The sequence below is a fragment of the Balearica regulorum genome, chromosome 11, assembly GCF_011004875.1.
Source record: "Balearica regulorum gibbericeps isolate bBalReg1 chromosome 11, bBalReg1.pri, whole genome shotgun sequence".
NCBI classification, from domain to species: Eukaryota; Metazoa; Chordata; class Aves; order Gruiformes; family Gruidae; genus Balearica; species Balearica regulorum.
The window spans coordinates 8,988,306-9,007,635 of NC_046194.1; the positions used below are offsets into that span (position 1 = coordinate 8,988,306).

The window sequence follows — 19,330 nt, forward strand, 5'->3', positions numbered from 1 at the left end:
GATCTTCTGCCATTTGCTTTTCATCAGGCAGTTGAGATAACTTTAAAGAGAATTTGGCCAGGGGAGATTATAAAGGAAGGAATTTGCTTCTTAAATAAATAGTCTGCTCTCCATTGTTGGAGACTTAGCAGGCTGATAAAGCCTACTGGAATGAAAAGGAGCCTGGAAAACTGTCTCAGATCTGCCTTGCTCTAAAGTTACTGAGACCAATGCACTTCCAAAGACTTTTTTTTTTTTTTTTTTTTTTTTTTTTTTTGCTTTTTGAATACAAGCTCAACTTTGACCTAGTGGTTTGCTTTATCTTCACTTATTCTGATGAATAAAAGAATTTGCTAGGCGTGCATTTTTTAAATTTTTTTTTTCCAGAAATTGCTTAAACTTTTAGTTTAAAATAAATGGAGGAACTATGCGAACTGGTGTACTGGTCTTTAGAAATGCTTGGCTTGTAAATTTGGGAGGGACTGTATGGAATCACTTGCCCTCTGCTTGAAATGTGGCTCTTTGTTCATCTTTTAAGAGGCATGCTGCATTTTCGATATCTTTATAATCCCATTAGGTAGATGTTGGAGCTTCCAATTAGTGAAGTATGGCTGGGAGGGATTGACCAAGTGCTGGTTTCCATGTCTCTTCTTTTTTGGGAATGCACTTTGTGTTTAAAAATAAAAAAACAAATCCAGATGTGGCTTTGCAGTGGTAAAATCCCTGAGTCTGTGATATCTCTGTCTGCTCAGTTACCCAGGGCAGAAATGTTCCTTTCCTGGAGTTTTTGAAGCTATTCCTGCTTCATTGGGCTGTGCTCCCTGGCTGAGCAGCTGGCTCAAAATAAGACTTCTGGACTGAGACACTCATCTCTGCAGCAAATTGGAGAGGTAAGAGAAACTAGAAGCAAAGAGTGTAAATATTTGGGGTAAAAAAAAAAAATGGTGAAGGTGAAAGTTCCCCAGTGATGTGACATTAGTTCTGAGCATGTTACTGATATAATTATAACATAACAAAAGCCTGGTGGTGCTGTTTTCAGTGATTTATTTTCTGTTCTGTGAGATTGGTTTAATTAACTTTTCCCCTTTAGAGGGAAAGAAGAAAACCTGAAAGATTTGGAGTGTACGTATTTCTGCGTGTGGCTGAAAGCGAACTCCTCGTGGGCTGACCCTGAGCTCTGCTGGCTCCGCACTCCCCGCTGCCTTCCCACGAGCCTGGCTTGGGCGAAACCGCTCTGACCCCCGCGGTCCCTGCCCTGCGGAGCAGCAGTTTGTGTCTTGCTGTGGGTAGTGCAGCCTCCCAGCCGTCCACTGGCCGAGGATAAAAACACCGTTTCTTTTGCAGTAAATCACTTCTGCAGGAGCAGTGTTCGCCCCGCACAAGTGGTGGGTGCAGAGTGTCCAGGCTCATCTCCAAGCCAAAGGCTTCCTTTCGTCCTCAGGCACTTCTGCGTCTGGGCTCTGCCATGCCTCTTCCCAGCGGTTCTGCTGCGTGGTGCATCCCTAAACTGGTGCCCAGTGATGGAGAGCAGCCTGGACACTTGAACCCCAACCCTTATGTGGGGTTCAGCACCTGGATTGGGGCATGGGGAGATGTTTATTTTTCTTTGGTCTGACAGGTTACCAGCACAACAGTTACCTTTTTGCCGCAGAAGCCTCTTACATCCCTGTCTCTGCTTTTCCTACTTGTGTTCGCAGGGCTCTGTTTGAGCCTGTTTCTCCAGGCCCTCGTTCCTCCCATTCCCCTTGGTTTTGATAAAGAATCATGTTCATCTACCACTCGTGCCAGCCCTGACTATTTGCATTTTTAACTTTGTCTTTATTAAATTTTCAGGAATCTTTTAAGCATTCACACATCTGTCACAGCACAAAGGGGAATATTTCTTGATGTTCAGGAAAACAAATTATACAATAGATGTGCAACCCATATTTAATCAAAAGTGCCACAGCCGTGTGTTCAAGCACGAACCCCCCGAAAAGATTTTACTGCAGAATCATTCTTGAGAGGTGTTTGCTATGAGATTTTTATGGGCTTTTTTTGAAATTTCACTTAGTGTGGGCTTTCTACGTCAGAGTCCTCCTGAGGGTCTCCAGGAATCTCTCAAGGCACCTCGGTCCCCCTCAAAAGAAAAGCTGCTTTCCTGTGGTCCCCTCCAGCATCCCTAAACCTGGCTTTGGCTGTCATGAGGTGCAGATGCCTGCAGAGGGTACGGAGCTCTGCACTGAACTCCCTCCAGGCAGGGTCCAGTCCGGGCATGGACCACCACGAGAGGCTGCTTGAAGGTGGGGAGCCGTGGGCACCAGTGTTTCTTACCTCCTTGCTTCTGGGCTTGTAGCAGCTTGTGTTGGTGGGCTCTGCTGTCTGCATTAACAAAGTTGTTGTGTGCGGGATATAAATAATAAATGGGTGAACCACAGTGTGACTAATTGCCTAACAGTCGGACTGTTACCTAGAATATAATAGGAGCATGTTTTCAGGGCGATTTGAGTGGGTATAATGAGATGCTAGCAGACAGTATTTTTATTAGAAACTTCAGGGAGTATATTTTAAAATGCCAGGGCACTAGATAAGCTGAACAATTAAAAGTAAATGGCTTCAGAGCTTGGTGTTTTGATAGGCACAGATGATTAGAGAAGACACTTTTCTGACATGAGCATAATGATTTGGCTTTGGCTGGTGAGCTGGCTTTGGAAACTTTTAACTTGGCTCCTGCGGGAGCGAGGGTGGTGGGCATGGAGCTGGAAGGAGCCCCGTCTCATTGAAAGGTTGGACAGACACCTTTCCTCTCTTGATCTAGTGGTGATGGAGCAAAGGAGGAAAGTGCTAAACTTGATGGCTTAAAATTTGGAAGACGGAATAACTGGACTGTTCTAATTTTTATTACTAATGCTTTGAAGCTAATCTCATAAGTTCGGGAGCTTAAGTCCATAATTTTTATAGTGACAATATTGTAAAAGTAATCCAAAAGGCTTTGTCATAGTTGAAAAAAAACATTTCTTAAGCTCTAAACCCAAATGTGCTCAGAGAAACAAACCCTGTAAGAGCAGCAGTGGCACCATCTGATCGGTTTTGTAATGCCACAGACAAAAGTAATTATGCTGTTTAGAAGAGCTTTTGTCTCCAGATAATGTTGTTAAAAACTTGCAGTGTAGTATAAATCATAACAGAACAAATCTGGAGTCTGCTCTTATTGCTGCCGGGGGAAAATCTCTTGGATTTTGTTTCCTTTCTGCTCAATATATTGCAAACCTTTTCCAAGTTTGTAAATAAATATTACCTGCTGTTTGAAAAATGACTTGCGGTTCATCTCACCAGTAGTGCCTGTGGCAGCCAGGCCGTTATTGCAAACAGTTGTTTCTCTCTTGGTGAGCTCTTTTGTGTGTCTTTCAGGAAGACGGGCTGTTGTAATGAGTCTGAAGTTGTCTGATTCATTGGAGATATTAAAGAAGTATTTACTTTAGAGCTCACTCACATGTGGATGCCTACAGCTCCTTTCTCTGCTTCCTAGCAGTACCGCTGCAATTGCCGTGTCAGAAAATATTTTGGCAAGCTTACAGAAAGCAAAAATTTTGGTGTTTCTTTGATGAACATTTGAATTCCCATCAGTGAACATGGGTGGGGGCTTTTTTTGTGGCTGAGCATTTTTGGTTTTTTAGATGTATGAGACTTTTAAAGGTTTGGAAATGCTGGGCCTGAAGGGGATGCAGAGATTGCATTGGGACCAGGTTAATTAACTGATGAATTTTCCACCACCCTGCCTGGACATCCATGTTTTTGCCTCAGGATGGAAATGATTCCCATGGGCTGAGGGATCCCAGTGCCTGGTTCTCTCCTGGTGTGATTTGTGTCCTGATGAGTGAAGGGAGAAGGATTTGCGTCGATAGGTCATTTCACAGGCAGTAAATGAGGTTTTACTGTTGTCAGGGAAGTGCTAGAGAGCAGGAGGAGCTGGAGCAGCTCAGCAGGTGAAGCCTGGCTGGGCCAGGGGCTCTCCAGCCCCGGCGGTTATTGCTGCATCTTGCACAGAGACTTTGGTGCCAGGTCCTGGGAGTAGGGACCCTCCAGGGAGGGTGTCTGGGGAGCAAACACGGGGACATGGGGAGAGCCATTGGAGCCTGAAGGAGGGATGTCAGCAAATCCACTGAGCTTCAGGAGCTGGTTCACTTGCTGCCCTGGAGCAGTTGCATCCTTAGATGAGATTTGTTGAGGGAGAAGGGGCACATTCACACCCAAAAGGTGGTTAGAGTTCATTTTTGTATGTAGAGCTGGTGAGCAGGACAGGGAAGCGCTGCATGTGGCGTTGCAGCCTGGGGTGCTTCCAAGCAGCATCATCCTGAGAAAGGTGTAGTGAATCATAAAATGCATCATTGTCTGCAGAGAAAGAAATTCTGCTGGATGCCAGTGATCCGTGTTGATCTCCAGGGAGGTTTCTGCTGCACAGAAATCACTTTCTTGTTTGTTTTACAGTTTGGCATAGTTTGTGAGGATTCGCCACTCTGCCACAAAGTCCTGGAGGAGATGGCCCTGAAGCTTTTATGGGGAGGTAACAACACGATGGTGACTCTGTGACCTTGTCTAGAATTACTTGCCTGGCTGTCTCCCAAAACATAAAACAGGGCCTTGTCTTTACTAGCTCTTGGCAGTAGAATAACAAACATGTTGTACTTCCTCAACTGTGAAGATGTATTTTTACATGGTCAAGATAAAGCTTTAAATGTGGGGAGACAATTGCCTGGTTTTTAAGAAAAGCATCTTTTGCAAAGGTGCAAACGGGAGTTGGGAGCTCAGCTCCTGATGGGCAGTGGGAGTAGTCATGGTGGGAACAGCCATGCTGGGAGCTTCCCTGCTCAGAGGGTGCTTTATGGTTGCGTGGTTTGTGTGCCCAGATGTCAAGAAACAGTAAAATCAAGGTTGTAGGTGGAGTTTTAACCCCTTGGTGTGCACATACTGGGAGTGACTGGATGTCACACAATCCGGTACTTCCACCCCTCTTTGTTCCCTTACAAGATGCGCTATGGAAGATGGGCTCCTAATGCAGCAAGTTTGCTGTGCAGCTCCATTGTCTTTGGTGTGCCTGTGCTGAAGAGGACTTGTGCAGTGTGCTGTGATGCACAGAGAAGGGCAGCTCTCCATATGGGAAGCTTGTATTTGCAGCACAACAGCAGCGGCATGGTGTCAGAGGGGCAGGCACGAAGCCCATGCTGCTGCGGTGCGTCCTGCTTTCCCCTCTGCACTGCTCCGTGCCAGCTCACATCATCTCCCCGTGGCCAAGGTGGTGCAGGGAGGTAGAGCACCCAGCACGTCTGCTCCATGTGGCTGCAACGATGGCTGCTGTGGTGCAGGTTTTGGTGAGCTGGCATGGAGGGACAGAAGGAGGACAGACCTCCCTGTTCCTGGCAGCAGCACCTTTCCAAACACCTTCTGTTGCCTGTGAAGCTGCGCCCACTGACCTCAGACCTAGGGGTGCTGGATCGGGGCTGTGTGATGTGTCTGTCACTCCTCAGGCTCTGCAGCTGCTGTTGGATTTCGGCTCTCGCCTCTCCAGGGGATGCCATGCAGGAATAGCTCGCTGGGGCTGCTTGCGCCGGCTCCTTGCGGTTCAGGTGACTGCATCACATAATCCCTTAAATAAACTCATCAAGCCCCAGACTTGGCTGGAGCCTTCTGCAGCCTGAGGGAGCCAGCAGGTTAATCCGGAGCTCCTCTGGCCCTGGCATCGGCCCCTTTGAAGTAGCTGCAGCTCAGGAGCGAACGCGCCTTCTTGGGAAAGCTGGCGTTTGAACTAAGCAGCAGACTTTTATTATTTGAGCCGAGAACGCAGTGATTTCCTTCTCCCGCCAGTAATCCCCACTCAGGGCACCGTTATGCTCTTTTACAATTTATTTTCTTTTCTCTAATTGCCAGTTCGCAGTGGCCATGCAGCTCTCCCTGGGCTGTGTTCTGGGGAGCTTTTGCACTTTGAAAGCAGCTTAGTCCTTCCCTCCTGGCCACTGGAACCAGGCAGCAATTCCTCTCCAGGTGCTTCAGCAAGAGCCCTGCCAGAAAAATAAGTAATAGCCCATGTTTTTCAACTGGTGCCTGATAACTCTGGTCTCGAATTTCAGCTTTCAGGCATCCTCTGGGAGCCCTGATAAACTGCCCTCGACAGAGATAGGCAACAGATGTACGGTACCAGTGCAGCAGGTACGATGCTTTGCTGATGGTGCTCTGGCTCAAATCCTGCGTATGGTCCCTGTGTTTCACCTGGGCACAGTATGGTTCTTCCCATCTGTCCTGGGACAGAGGACCGTGGTGCTGTGCGTGGCTAAGTTGCTCTTAGGTTTTGTCCCTGTGCTGACTGAAATGACTTTGGAGTACAATTTGTGTATGTGGTCAGCACCTTTAGGTACCTGGAGATGAGATGTGCTTAAGAGCTACCCAGGCAGAACTGGCTTTCTGACGTGGTGGTCCATGGCAGCTTGGGCTGTCATCTGCCCAAGCCAGACTCGTGGGTCAAGGTTCTTTAAATTTTAGTGCATGTAGAAGTGGGTTTTTTTTAGTGTTTGGTGGGTTTGTTTTTTTCCCTACTAATCACATATAAGACAATATTTTAAAAGCAGATAAATAACCATTTGTATGATTGAGTTCTGCTGGGTGTGCATGGCTGTGGAGATGGAGACGGGAAGATGTGAGCTCCGCTCTGTTGTGCAGTCCCTTTGCCTGCTGGAAGTTGGGTGCAAGTCTGATGCTACACTTTATCAGTGCTGTTAAGGTATTTGCTTTGTTCAGCCAGACCTGCAAGCCAGCTGCCTTAAATTCTTAAATTGCGTGTGGGGTTTTTTTTTAAATATCCTTGAAATAAATAGAAGAAAGAAAAGATTCAATTGTCCTCCAGCAACAGGAGTTTCAATAATACCATGTTATGAGCAGGGCAGATTTTACCGGCAGCAAATCCAGGCTGTGGGATTTTATGGGGGGAGCAGAAGCCCGTGCTGCTTCTTGTGATGCGATGTCCCCTCTAGTTTCCCTGCGAGGCTCACTCGTGGGAGCACGGGGGACTGACCCGCAAAGTTTCCTGCTCTTTGAAGTGCTCGGAGTCTGGCTGGGGGTCACTGCTGCTGCTGGCAGCTGGGGCTTTTATATTCTTCCAGCCAGTCCTTTGCAAGGAATATTTCAGAATAAGCAACTACTAGGGGAGTTGGGTGTAAAAGATTTTGGATGTGTAAGACTCTTTTTTTTTTTTTTCTTCCTCTTTTTTTCCCAATGTTTTATTATTTCTTGCATCTATTAATAGGGCAGCAGGAGGCTCCATACGCTTTTATAGTCCCTGTTGCTCGCTCTAATGGATATATGCAAAGGCTCCAAGGCACATAAAATAGACACTCTTAGCCAGTTATTATGATAAAAATTATGTGCATGTCATGACCTTTAAAGCAGTGGGACTGTGTGTGCATGCTCTTCTGATATGCCACTGTTCTTGATTCCTTTCTGAAGCATTTCTCGCCGTAGGAGGTTTGCATAGGAGCTTGGAATATTTTTCTAATCAGCGAAGAGTCTCTTGGCTCTGATGGTAACTTGCAAAGCACAGAGGAGCGAAAAAAAGGAAGAGGGATGACTTTTTCTAAGGGAACTAACAGAGAAGAGGTTAAAGGCGAATGGTGAGGCACAGCATGAAAATCCTGCCATCATCTGCAGTGCTGTCAAAAAAACACTGGCCCAAAAAGTGCTTTGTGCTCTTTGAGGAAAAAGCTATTCTGGTGCTCTTGAGGATAAAGAAGGAAAAAAAAGTTTCATAATCCATGTGCCCTATTTAAAGAGACTTTTTTTGTTTTAAAACTTTTAATAACAGTGCAATCAAAATGTGCTCTGCTTGGGTAGCCCAGACGTTTACCCCGCTCTGTCGCACGTGCTGTTGTGCCTGGAGAGCTTCGCAATATTCTGTCCAGGTGTGAGGGGTGAGATGCCTGCTGTCGTGGTGAAGGAGGCACGGAGAGAGGGGCTCCATGCCCTTGCGCTGCTGCAGCCCTCAGCCTGCGGTGGTGGGACGGGTGGCTGTCGTCTGGGAATGCAGATGGTTGCTCTGGGCTTGCTGGGGCAGTCCTGGTGCGGCTGTCAGGAGCTGCGGACAAAATGCTTCAGTGGCACGCCCGGGAGGCATGCAAGGCACCAGATGGGATGGAGACAATGTTGGCAAAAGTATATCGGCCATTTTTGCTTTGATCGCTGCTTACACCGTAGCTTTCTGCCTGCCGGTGCGGGGGGCAGCAAATAGCAGCAGGTCCCTGTCCCGCCAGGCGTGCCTGCCCAGGGCGCACCCGGGAAGACGGAGCTGGAAGTCCGGGGGATGTGATGGTCTCAAAAGCTCTTGAGTAACGTGGGGGGTTACGCAGGGCGAGCAGCAAGGCCTGACATTGCTTGTGATAACGTTGATACCGAGGCCCTGTGGAGAGGCGTCAGGCGACGCTCAGCTGCATCCCACCCTTAACAAATGGGAAAAATAACACTTATGGTTTTAAAAATTAAACATTCCTTTTTAATTATTGAACATGAATAATTTTCATGCAAATTGAGCCTGGATGTGTGTTTCCAGAGTGACACAGTTGAGAGCAGTTACATCCCGGGGTGTCAGTGACCTGGGAACTGAGAGGCTGTTCATTATTTTTAGCATTTTATGAATAGCACCCTGGAGGGTGGGACACCGCCTGGCAGAGCTGGCCAAAGAAAGAGACTTTAGTTTGCACTGATGGCCTCCCCTTCTAATGCTTTAACTTGCAAACTGGGGTGTGTGTAGGTATGTTGTCTTTACGTACCTGGGTGTGGATATTTTGGAAACCTCCTGGTGAGCAGGGCTGTAATTAAGGGAGTAACCCCGCAGTGACTGTGCTGCTGGAGGCTCTCCTGCTTACCGTGTGGAGGAGGTGTGAGCAGAAAGTCCTCAAGTCTGTGAAGGCGGAGAGTGAAGAATGCACCCTGGCTTTTCCTGGCAAACAGATGGTCTCCATGTAAAACCTGAGCTTCACGGGGCAGTTTGGCACAACCTGATGTGCGTGAGACGGTCCTGGCTGGGCACCTGCAGATGGGTGCTGAGTCGCCAGCTCTCAGCATCACTTTGGACCATGGAGCAGCTCATGTCCGGGGCAGATGAAACATTGGATCTGCGGCTGAAAGGAGCCTGGTGCATTCGGGAAAGTGACAGTGCTGCGGGGGCTTTTCAAATGGCTTTGAGGAGACTTAGTGCAGGGTGGGTGCTGGGGGTTGAGTCTGAATATGCTCTGTGAATATTTTCCTTTTCATAATGGAATGTCAGCATTTACTGTTTCCTGATTTTCAACACTGTACAGTTTGTCAAACGTTTATCTCTGCCTTAAATTAAGTCTTGAGATAGAATTTCTGTTAATTTCAAATCAATATGAAAGAGGGAGAGAAAGAAATTGCAGTCTAGCCCTTTTCTTGAATCAATATTTTCTTTAAAAGCTGAAATGTTAACTAGATCATAGTTTTTGCCATTTTGAAATGTAGCTTGTGTTTAAAGAATATATGCATTTCCCCTGAAAATTGCTGATGCTGCTAAGTTTTGCAGCAAGAGTGGCTGCCAGCAGGCGTTTGACCCGAAGCGGGCAGGATGGGACCAGCCTTCGCAGCAGTACTGTGGTGCAATGTTATCCTCCCTGTTCCTGAGCTCATCGTCTCTTAATAACTTCTTCTTTTGTTGTTCTGTTTTGCAGAAGCCTTTGAAATTGTAGTACGGCATGCAAGAAACTTCACCAACAGCATGTTTAGGACCCACTACCAGAGCATGGGGCCCAGAGCTCTTAAGTTTGTTGGAGAACTTTTTACTGATGTCTCGCTGTACATATTGGGCTCTGACATCAGTGTTAATGACATGATAAATGAATTTTTCGACAGTTTATTCCCTTTGGTTTACTCTCACTTGATTAGTCCCGGTTTCCCTGATCCCTCCGTGGAGATGACTGAATGCTTGCGGGCAGCCAGGAGAGACCTCAAAGTCTTTGGTAACTACCCGAAGGTGATGATGACGCAGGTGTCCAAGTCACTGCAGGCTACGAGAGTCTTTCTGCAAGCGCTGAACCTGGGGATTGAGGTGATAAACACCACAGACCACTTAAAATTCAGTAAGGACTGTGGACGAGCGCTGCTAAAGATGTGGTACTGCTCGCACTGCCAGGGGCTCCTCCTGGCCAAGCCCTGTGCCAGCTACTGCGGCGTGGTGATGCAAGGATGCTTGGCGGGCGTCGTAGAGATCGATAACCACTGGCGACAGTACATTGGGTCTCTGGAGGGGCTGACCAAAGGCATGCACGGCATCTATGACATGGAGTATGTCCTCCTGAACCTCTTCTCCTTGGTGCGGGATGCGATCGTCTACGTGCAAAAGAATGAAGGAAAGCTCTCAACAACCGTGAGTAGTTTTCGGCAGTTCCTGTAGCTCACTGCCGCGGCAGGGCTCAGCTGTGTACCATGAGCTCTACATGTTGAAAACAACCTACCCCAAATGCTCTAATTACCAGCTCCTCTCCTTCGCCCCTCCCCACCCCCATTTCTCTGACTTTTAAAAAGCTTTTGGTAGCAACTGAAACTGGTGTTTGTGGGGCCTGGGCTTCAGTTAAGGGCTTTGCCTCTTTTCAGGTTGGTCAGAGCAGAAGGGTCTGGAGTCATCCTGGCATCAGCCTTGCAGCTGGGGTGTGAGATCAGGAGCTGAGATGTTCCAGCATCTTCAGTGTTCCCTGAGTACTGTACTTGCCTTGGGCAGCTCTGAAAGGCTGGTCCTGCTCTCCAGGTGTCCCCTGCCTCTTTTAACATCGCTAAAATGTACCTCCAAATAGGTGCCAACCGGAGGCACGTACTGTGGCATCCCCTGCTTCCGGATTTACTAAAGGACATCTGCTTTTCCCTCTTTTGGTAACTCATTCCAGTTTCGGGCCACATTTAATCCTGGGATGAGGTTATTTCTTATTTATTAGGAGTGACCTGACTCTTTAAAACACATTGTGTGAATTTTTGAGCCTCTCAAGAAACTGAGGCTTTCTTGTTTAGAAAATCCTGCTGCTCTTTTTGAATGCCAAGGACAAATGGACTGTGGTAATACGGTGCTTGTTTTGCAGAGGAGATTTTTCTTGAGACGCAATTGAGCTGCTCCATGCAGGTAGGGTAGAGTTGGGGATGGGGGCAAGGGTGCGGGAATGTTGTTATAGTTTGCTTAAAGCCAACGATGATTAAAATCTGCCACTGTTTCCCTGTTAGCTGCTTGTTCCTGTCAGTCTTGACTCCTGTTTACAAAAGAACCATGTTTATGTAGGTCACTGTAGTACTTGCACTGTAAGTAACTCTTATCTTTTTGGGGGACCATGAAAGTGTATCAGCTTATGGATTTTGAGCTTGTGGCAGTCAGCCAGCAGCACTCTTCTGTGCTGTTTTATGTGCCATCTTTGCTCAGTGATTGCCTGAGACATGCCACTGCATATCTGCAGGCTGTGAAATAACGTGGCGGCACTCGGGCAGTTTCACGCCCCCTGGCACACACAGTGTAAGCTCTCGTCATTGCTTAGAAGGGATTTAGGGAGCAAATCTCCAATAAGTTGATTACTCTTGTGTTGTGGTGAGCAGGAGGCTGTGGCTGAGGGCTGGGGTTTGGTGTTGGTCACCCGGGCAGATAGATGCAGGCAGGATGCATGGGCAGCATGTTAGGCTCCAGGGTACAGTGCAGGACACTGGCTTTCAGTGCCCTAGCCCTTTTCTGCAGAAAATCTATTTTACAGCCTGCCAAGCGTTTCTTGTGTTCCCAGGACTGCAGGGAGGTTCCAGCTGATGGGGTCCAGGGGCAGGAGCTCTGCTGGGCTCAACTTCTGCTGCCATGGACCCAGGGCAGGTTCTTCTCCCATCAGTCAGAACCTGCCACCCTTCTCTGGAACAGCAAAGGAGCAGAGATGTAACTGTAGGTTTAGCCTGAGGTCAGGTGAGATGGAGAATTTATGTTACAGGTGATAATGATGTATACAAGAGAGAAAATCCAGCTCAAGTCTAAGTCCAGGTAGCATTTCCAAGGCAGTAAGAAACAAAACTTACTTCTACATGTAGTGTGAGCCTATTTGATCTTGAAAGATCGGTTGACATATTCAGCTGTGAGCAAAAGCATCCAACATGTTTTGCACAGTGATTTTGCCATGCTTGTAGGCACTAAGGCAGAACAGAAGCATTGCCCTTACAGGGTATATGCTGGGTTTTGCAAGCACACACAACACGTGCGTTGCTGTACGATCCTGAAAGGATGCTTGTCCTCCCATATCCTTCTTTTATTGGCACAACAATAAAAATGCACTTTTTCTTGAAGATGTCCATGTATGCAGTGAAGGAACATGACTGTCAGTTGTATTATTGAATATTGAGACCTTGAGCTGTCTACAGAGAACATGTTTGTGGGAGGACAAGTAGGTGGAGCGCCACTAAAGTCAGCGCAAGCCATGGCAGTACAGCCATAATCTGCCCATCCTCTGCTAAACCAGAACATAAATTGACTTCCTTTGAAATAAAAAATCACTGAGCATTGCAAAACCATTCAGTGCTTTCGTACTTGATAGAGCTGTTTGAATTCATTAGTGGCATATATAGTTAGGTACTTATTTAAACATAACTCCTCTTAATTATTTAATACTTGAGTGATTCTTTTATTTGCTCTAGAGATGTTTTTGAGTTACAGGAGTGCAGAGGAAAAAAAATCCAAGCCAAGAAAGCCAATTGTCTGGCAATTGTCACTAAGAGAGAATGACCACTGGGTTTTTAAAGTTTATTTTTAAAACACCAGTGATGCTCAGTTAAGGCTCTTATGTCAAACCTGAGCCCAGAGCAAAATTTTTTACAAATTGACGGTGTGAGCCGTTCAGTAGAAGAATAAGGCAGTAATGGAAGTGCTGACAGTCTTAACTACAACATTGCAGATGGCCTGACTCTGATAGCTGGTCTGCATCTGGGATCTGGGGTAAATATCTCTGCCTGTAAGTGATGGAATACAAATTTTTTTTTTTTTTTTTTTTTTTTTAGCTGTGCTGGAATGAAAGTTTCTCTGTTAAACTTATCAGTACATATTGAGTTTCAAAGAATATACCCAGAAGCAAACAGTTGTATTTACTGTTATCCTGTAAATATGATTGGTTTTAGACACCATTGTCATATCAAAGTATAAAATGCCTCAGGAGTTGTCTTTGAAAATGTGGGGCTTTGCTCTTGCGCTGGCTTCTTGTATCGACCTCTTTTATTACTGACCTTGGCCACCACTGCTTCTGTAGGCAAAGTTCAATTCACCTGTATGTTATTAAGGATAATGACAGGTTATTTAATTGTCATTAAAATCCCCTGGTATTATGGAAAACTTATCTTCCATGCCCGTAGTGATTATAGCCTGACTAACAACACTACTGCCCTTGCCTGTCCTTTGAGCTGCTTTGGTTTTTCGCGGCATTGATGGCACTTCCGTGGCAGTAGTTTTTCAGGTGTGTTACCCAACTGAGCATCCTTCATGAGGCTGCTCCTCTGTCCCCCTCACCACCCACCTCTAGGCTGGGTGCAGGCATTTGCACGGGGACCTGGATCCTTTTTATAGCTTGCAGCAGACCTGGCTACAAAGGGCATGTGAACTTGAGCTCCAGAGGTGTTGCAGAGCCTCCAGGTAGGTTTCTGAGGATCTTTGCGGTCCCCAAGATGAGGAGTCATACAGCTGTTAATCTGCTTTTGGAAAATGTGCACCTTCAGGCATGCATTTAAATATAAGCCTACACACCAGTGGTGTTCCCAGTATGTAAACCGCAATGCAGAAGAGTGAATTCAGTAATATGGCAGTAGGCAGTTCCCATCCCAAACCCTGCTTTAATAGCTAATTTGTCAGCGATGATGCGTGTTAGAGCTTTATTATTTCTACAGTTTGTCTGTTTAAAAACTTCACCCCTAAAATATGCTATTAAAATACTTTATCAAGGAGGCTGAGTCTCAAGGCAGATTGGGAAAAAAATTCTTGTCTAGGGCTATATCTATATCAATTTTCCTATCTGCTACTTTTTTTCTGGTTGAAAATGTACGTAGTACATGGACCTTTTGTACATATTTTAATCATAAATGTAGAGAAGAGTGGTTTCATACTTCTACCACAAAGACAATTGGACAGATGCAGTACACATAAACTCCATAAAACATTCAACCCCTGCACCTCTTGAAGTGAATGCTTTCTCTGCTGTTGGAAGTAAAGATGGAAATGTTGAAGGTAAAGATGGATGTTGAAAGAGGAGAGGGACTGTTTATCAGGGAGTGTAGTGACAGGACAAGGGGTAATGGGTTTAAGCTGAAGGAGGGTCGATTTAGATTAGATGTTAGGAAGAAATTCTTCCCTGTGAGGGTGGTGAGGCACTGGCACAGGTTGCCCAGAGAAGCTGTGGATGCCCCATCCCTGGAAGTGTTCAAGGCCAGGTTGGATGGGGCTTTGGGCAACGTGGTCTAGTGGAGGGTGTCCCTGCCCATAGCAGGGGGGTTGGAACTAGATGGTCTTTGAGGTCCCTTCCAACCCAAACACTTTTATGATTCTATGATTCTAAAAGAGAGACAATAAGCCTGGGGCCTTACATAGCTAATAGTTGATCCCCTCTGGGGTTCCCTACCTTAAACCAGCACTGTAAGTTTATTTTGAGAGGGGTGAAGAGTTGAGGTGTGAAGGCTGTTGATTTGACACAGGTACTAATTTATCTACATAAATATTTTTTTCTTAATGATTCCCCCCCCCAACTCATCAGGGTTTTGAACCCATCCCAACAGAGTGGGGAAACGACAGGCAACTCCTAGCATAGTGAGGCATGAACCAAAAAAGGTGGGTGGCTTGGGGTGAGGCTGTAGCCCTGTATTGCATGTGAGAAGGAAGAGGATGCACTGCAGGTGTGAGTCATCAGAGAAAGGGATTTGGGTTTTCGCTTTGTTAGCTGCTTTGTCCTGCACACCCAGCGGGGCACGTGTCCCCTTCCAGCCCTTCACATAGGGGTGGCAGGACTTCTCCTGCCCTTTAGCTGTCGTGTGGTGCCTCTCTGTCTGGACATGGAGCTGCAGGCGCGGATCCCTGCCTTGCACAGCAGGACTCTCTGCTTGGCAGGACCTGTACATGTTAGTGTAATTAAGGTCGGACACAGAAGATTCTGTGGAGCTGACGTGTTTGTAATGTGACCAAATCTGGGAATGGGAACTGGTTGTGAAGGAATACAAGATTAGTCTTACAAGTGTCATAGAAAAAGTTTATTATGGAAAACACCAGCAACCTACCACCAAAAAGACATATCAAGCAACTTCAGTTAGTTCAGGCATGTCAGGCAGGTGTGTCCCAGCCCGGGCATCTGCATCTCTAGGCAGAGACGTGAAGACATGGGCTGACAGAGCTGCCCAGCCCCTGCTGCTCCTCTGCAGTCGGTGGAGGTGTGTAGCTCTATCTGCAGAGCGTTGCCTAGAAAGGAAAGAGCAGCGAACTCAGCAGAGCATTTTTCTTCACTCGGAACTGATGGCCGAGTTTCTGGAAAATCCTGTTAAATTGCAGGATAAAGGGAGCCAGACCTTTGTTCAATGGATTGCACCCATCTGTGCTGGGGAGGGGAGCGGGTTAGAGGAAGGGTACCCACAGGAGTGAGTACAGGGTGGGAGCCTCAGCGTGCTTGCCATGTGAGCGCATCCCTGCAAACATCTTTAAAAGACTGCTGAGGTCTGGGTTAAATAGGTTATATAGCCATGCTGCTGAGGAGGGGAGGAGAAGCCACAGTGCAGGCTGGGTTTGCTTTCATCGCAAAGCCGGAGCACTCACTGCAGCCAGCACAGGCAATGCTGGCTGTGAATCCAGCTCTGACACTGGCCATGGGAAGCTGCCGGGGGAGCCCCAGGGAGGAACAGAGTTGGGCAAACTATACCTGCATTTGCCCTTGATTGTTTGGGGAATCCTGGTAGGAAGACCATGAGCATGCTGAAAAGATAACCAACTACTTTGCTTGTAGCACAACAGAGCATTGCTCTGTTGCAACTTGGTGTAGAAATTTGCAGCACCAGCACGTGCACGGGGATGAAATCCAAGAATATGTAAGTAAAGGGCCTTTGCAAATATCCCCTGTCGCCTAATACAGTCATTCAGTGCATTTGTCAGCATGGTGGTGCCGGTGCGGTTTTCCCTGGATGCTGCCTGGGATCCGGCTCACCTGGCGACTTGCTGGGAGCTGCTTTGCTTGGTGGGTTACAGCAGCAGGGAGCTCCAGTGTGTTTTCCTATCTGCTAATGGATTTTTTTTCTGTGCTAGAGCTGGCAAGAGACTTGTGAGGAAAGCTTTGAAATTACAGCGCTGTTCGAGAAGTCATTCCCTTTGAGATGCCGAGATCGGTTTCTTTGTACTTTTAATGCAGGGTTGCTCTCTGTTGGCATCGCTCGTGGGATAGTCGGCTGGATGTACAGCCTCTGTTTTTTCAGTTTCTTTATCAGCAAAGTTTAATCCTCAGGCTGTTCTTTAATGCTTGCTGGTAGCTAGCTCCATTTTTCACTTAAGACTGGAAGTATGGGTGAGGTTTTGGGTTTCAGCAAGCTCAGACCCACTTGTAGCTATCCCAAGGTGTGTTTATCGTGTACTTTTGTTAACCATGTTGTGATAGGCAGTGTAACGTGCCTGATAAGGTGTGTTAAAGCAAGCATCTGTTCCTGCTGCAGGATGAAAATAAACCTGATCATCAAGGACAGTATCAGCAACGCTCCCATTTCTGTGAAAATACCTTGGGAGCATTACAATTAGTTGTCTGAAGAGGTTTCAGATATTAAAGATTTTCTGATAGTTGGGGAAGCATATGGCAAGGCGCTGAACTGTAAGGCGTTGATTTTGATCTAGAAATCCCAACGTTGTTGGCAGCTTGGCTGGTGCTGAAAAAATAAGGTCAAAAAGTATTCATGCCTGTAGTTTTGATCCAGCAACTTTGGCACGCTGTTGCTGGTCTTAAATCTTTGGTTTAACATTCAAATACACAGTAGCAAATTAAGGGTCTGCAACTCATTTTGGCATGGATGCTTTTGACCATTATTTGCCTCTCTAAGGGAGTGAGGCTCAGATGTTATTCTCAGCCTAGTGCAAGTTTTACTTCTTGTCTGGCCTGGGGAGGGAGGCCATTGGTACCTAATTAAGTGCTTGGTACTTAATTCATTGCTGACAAGAGCTTTGCCTGTAGAGGACATGGGTAGCATGCTTTCATGGTCTTTGGTCAGCCTTGCCCTTTTTCTGCTGGGGTCCAGCATGGGCAAAGTGGCATACTGGTGTCCCCTTCTGCTTGTGCTGATGGCACTCTGAGGCTTTGGGTCAATTTGTCACTGAATTGGGTCTGGATGAAGCAGGGCGAGCACACAGGGCTGCACTGTGCAGAGCTGCTAGGTGGAAGCACTGGATGTGGCCAGCTGAAACCTGCCAGCACAAATCCAGAGGAGGTGACATTGAATATCAACATGGGTTTAATTTAAAATAGCATTTGATTTTGCTTCTATTTGTAAATTTTTTTATTGTCCTCTCCTTTTTCACTCTCCCTCCGTCCTTTTAAGTGGATGTGTTCTAGCCTCTGGCATGTTGTGCCATTTCAATGGAATTTGTAGTGATGCGCTTTTTTTTTAATTTATTTAATTACAAGTAGAAGGTAACTGCTAACGGTGCCCCCTCCTCCCTCCATGCACACACGGCAGCACAGGGAGCATCCTTTGACAGCGCGTTTGATGCCCAACCCAACTTTGCACTGAAGCTCACACGAATCTTTTCATTGACTTCAGTCAGAGGCAGATCACTCAGCTGGTGGCAACTTCATCCTCACTACTCTGCAGCTTAACAAGAGCTTTTTAAGGCTGCTGCATTTTATGGGCGGGAATATCATATGGTGCCCACTGAGCCTGGCTTGATCTCGCTTCAAATCATGTGTTGGCTACAGCACGAGTGAGATGCACGCAGGCTGCACACGGCAGGATATCTTGCATCTTTTCCGAGCTGAAGTCAGAACAAGCCTAAAGATCTCGTGCAGATTAATTACTGGTTCTGCATACCTGTTTGCACATACCGTGCCTTGGCCTGTTCCTTGCTTTAGTGGAGGAGCTGATTTGTCTTTGTGCAACTGGCTTCCAAGCGTTTAAAAAGATGCTTGGTTCTGAAATGCCCTGACATTAGTACAAAGAGCTAGCAGAGGTAGTGATGCAGGATACATCTTAGCATTTGGAAATGAGGGTACACAGCTTTGCAATATTATGCAGCTTTCTTCACTGCATAGAGCATCTTCTTTTTTTCTCATCTCTCTTCTTTTTCCTGGCTCCCATCACAGCTGTATTGGGCAGGAGGACATGGGATGCTTTGTGATGTAGGAGAGGAGAGAGCTGGTGCTCATGTCATCCAAAGCAGACTGCACATTGTGGGAGGGGATGTATGGGGGTGTCTGTTCCTTGGGCCCTGGGCTTTAGGCTTTGAAATTTCCAATGGTCTCATTTTGTAATAAATTGTAATGGTCAAGGACATAATGTGAGGTCTTGAAGTAGATGATTGGATTTAAGCAGGAAAAACCCCGAGTTTCAGGCTAAACCAAAGATCACAGCATCAGAAAGTTCCCTCCAGGTGTCTTGAGGCTTCTGCCATGTCAGGAGCAGTGGGAGAGGTCTGGCTGGGGAGGGGCTGTCCCCCCGAATGGGGAGGGCTGGGGCGCAGCCCCTTCGCTGTGGGTGTATTTGCAGCTGAGCTTTGCAGCTGAACCTTCTTCAGAGTTAAACCAGCCTTATGCTTGGGGTCCTTGCTGAGATCCAGGTTTAGTTTACCTGAAGGATGCTACAAGCTGGTGCATGGCAGAAATAGAAGCGTCCATGGCATAAACTACCTTTCTTATTTAGCTCAGTTCCAACCATCCCTCCAGACAAGCCGCTGCCCTCTACGCTTACTGGGTAATCGGGGAGCTGCCTCTGGGAGTCTCTCTCAAAACTGGCCACACATCTTTGTTTTATCAGAGCGATAAAATTCCCCAAGTATCAGCCCCGCGGATGCGGCTCCCTCGCTTGCCGTCCAGATTGCTGCAGCCTCCTGCAACCTCTATTAACATAGATGCCTTATTAGCAAAATATATTCTGGACCATTTCCCTTCCTGAAGATTTTTACCCTTGCTAAGACCCACAGCCTTACAACACCAGACTTGTGCTCACCAATATCCATCTCTTTATGCTTTTTACGCTAAACCCTCTTTTGGCCTCATTATCCGTGACTGCAGTTTCCACTAAGACCTCCATCTGGGGTCATTCACCGGGCATCCTTCATCTTAACTGTGCTGAGTTTACTTCCAGTGACAGTAACCCCCGT

At 46.8% G+C, this 19,330-nt stretch overlaps 1 protein-coding gene across 1 annotated transcript in view; it reads left to right on the top strand.

The window, feature by feature from the left end:
- Positions 1-19,330, top strand: part of GPC3 (glypican 3) — a 152,395-nt gene that overhangs the window by 60,605 nt on the left and 72,460 nt on the right. Inside the window, exon 3 of the mRNA XM_075763177.1 lies at positions 9,684-10,378. Within this exon, the coding sequence (XP_075619292.1) occupies positions 9,684-10,378 (695 nt within the window). The remainder of the gene's footprint in view (positions 1-9,683; positions 10,379-19,330) is intronic.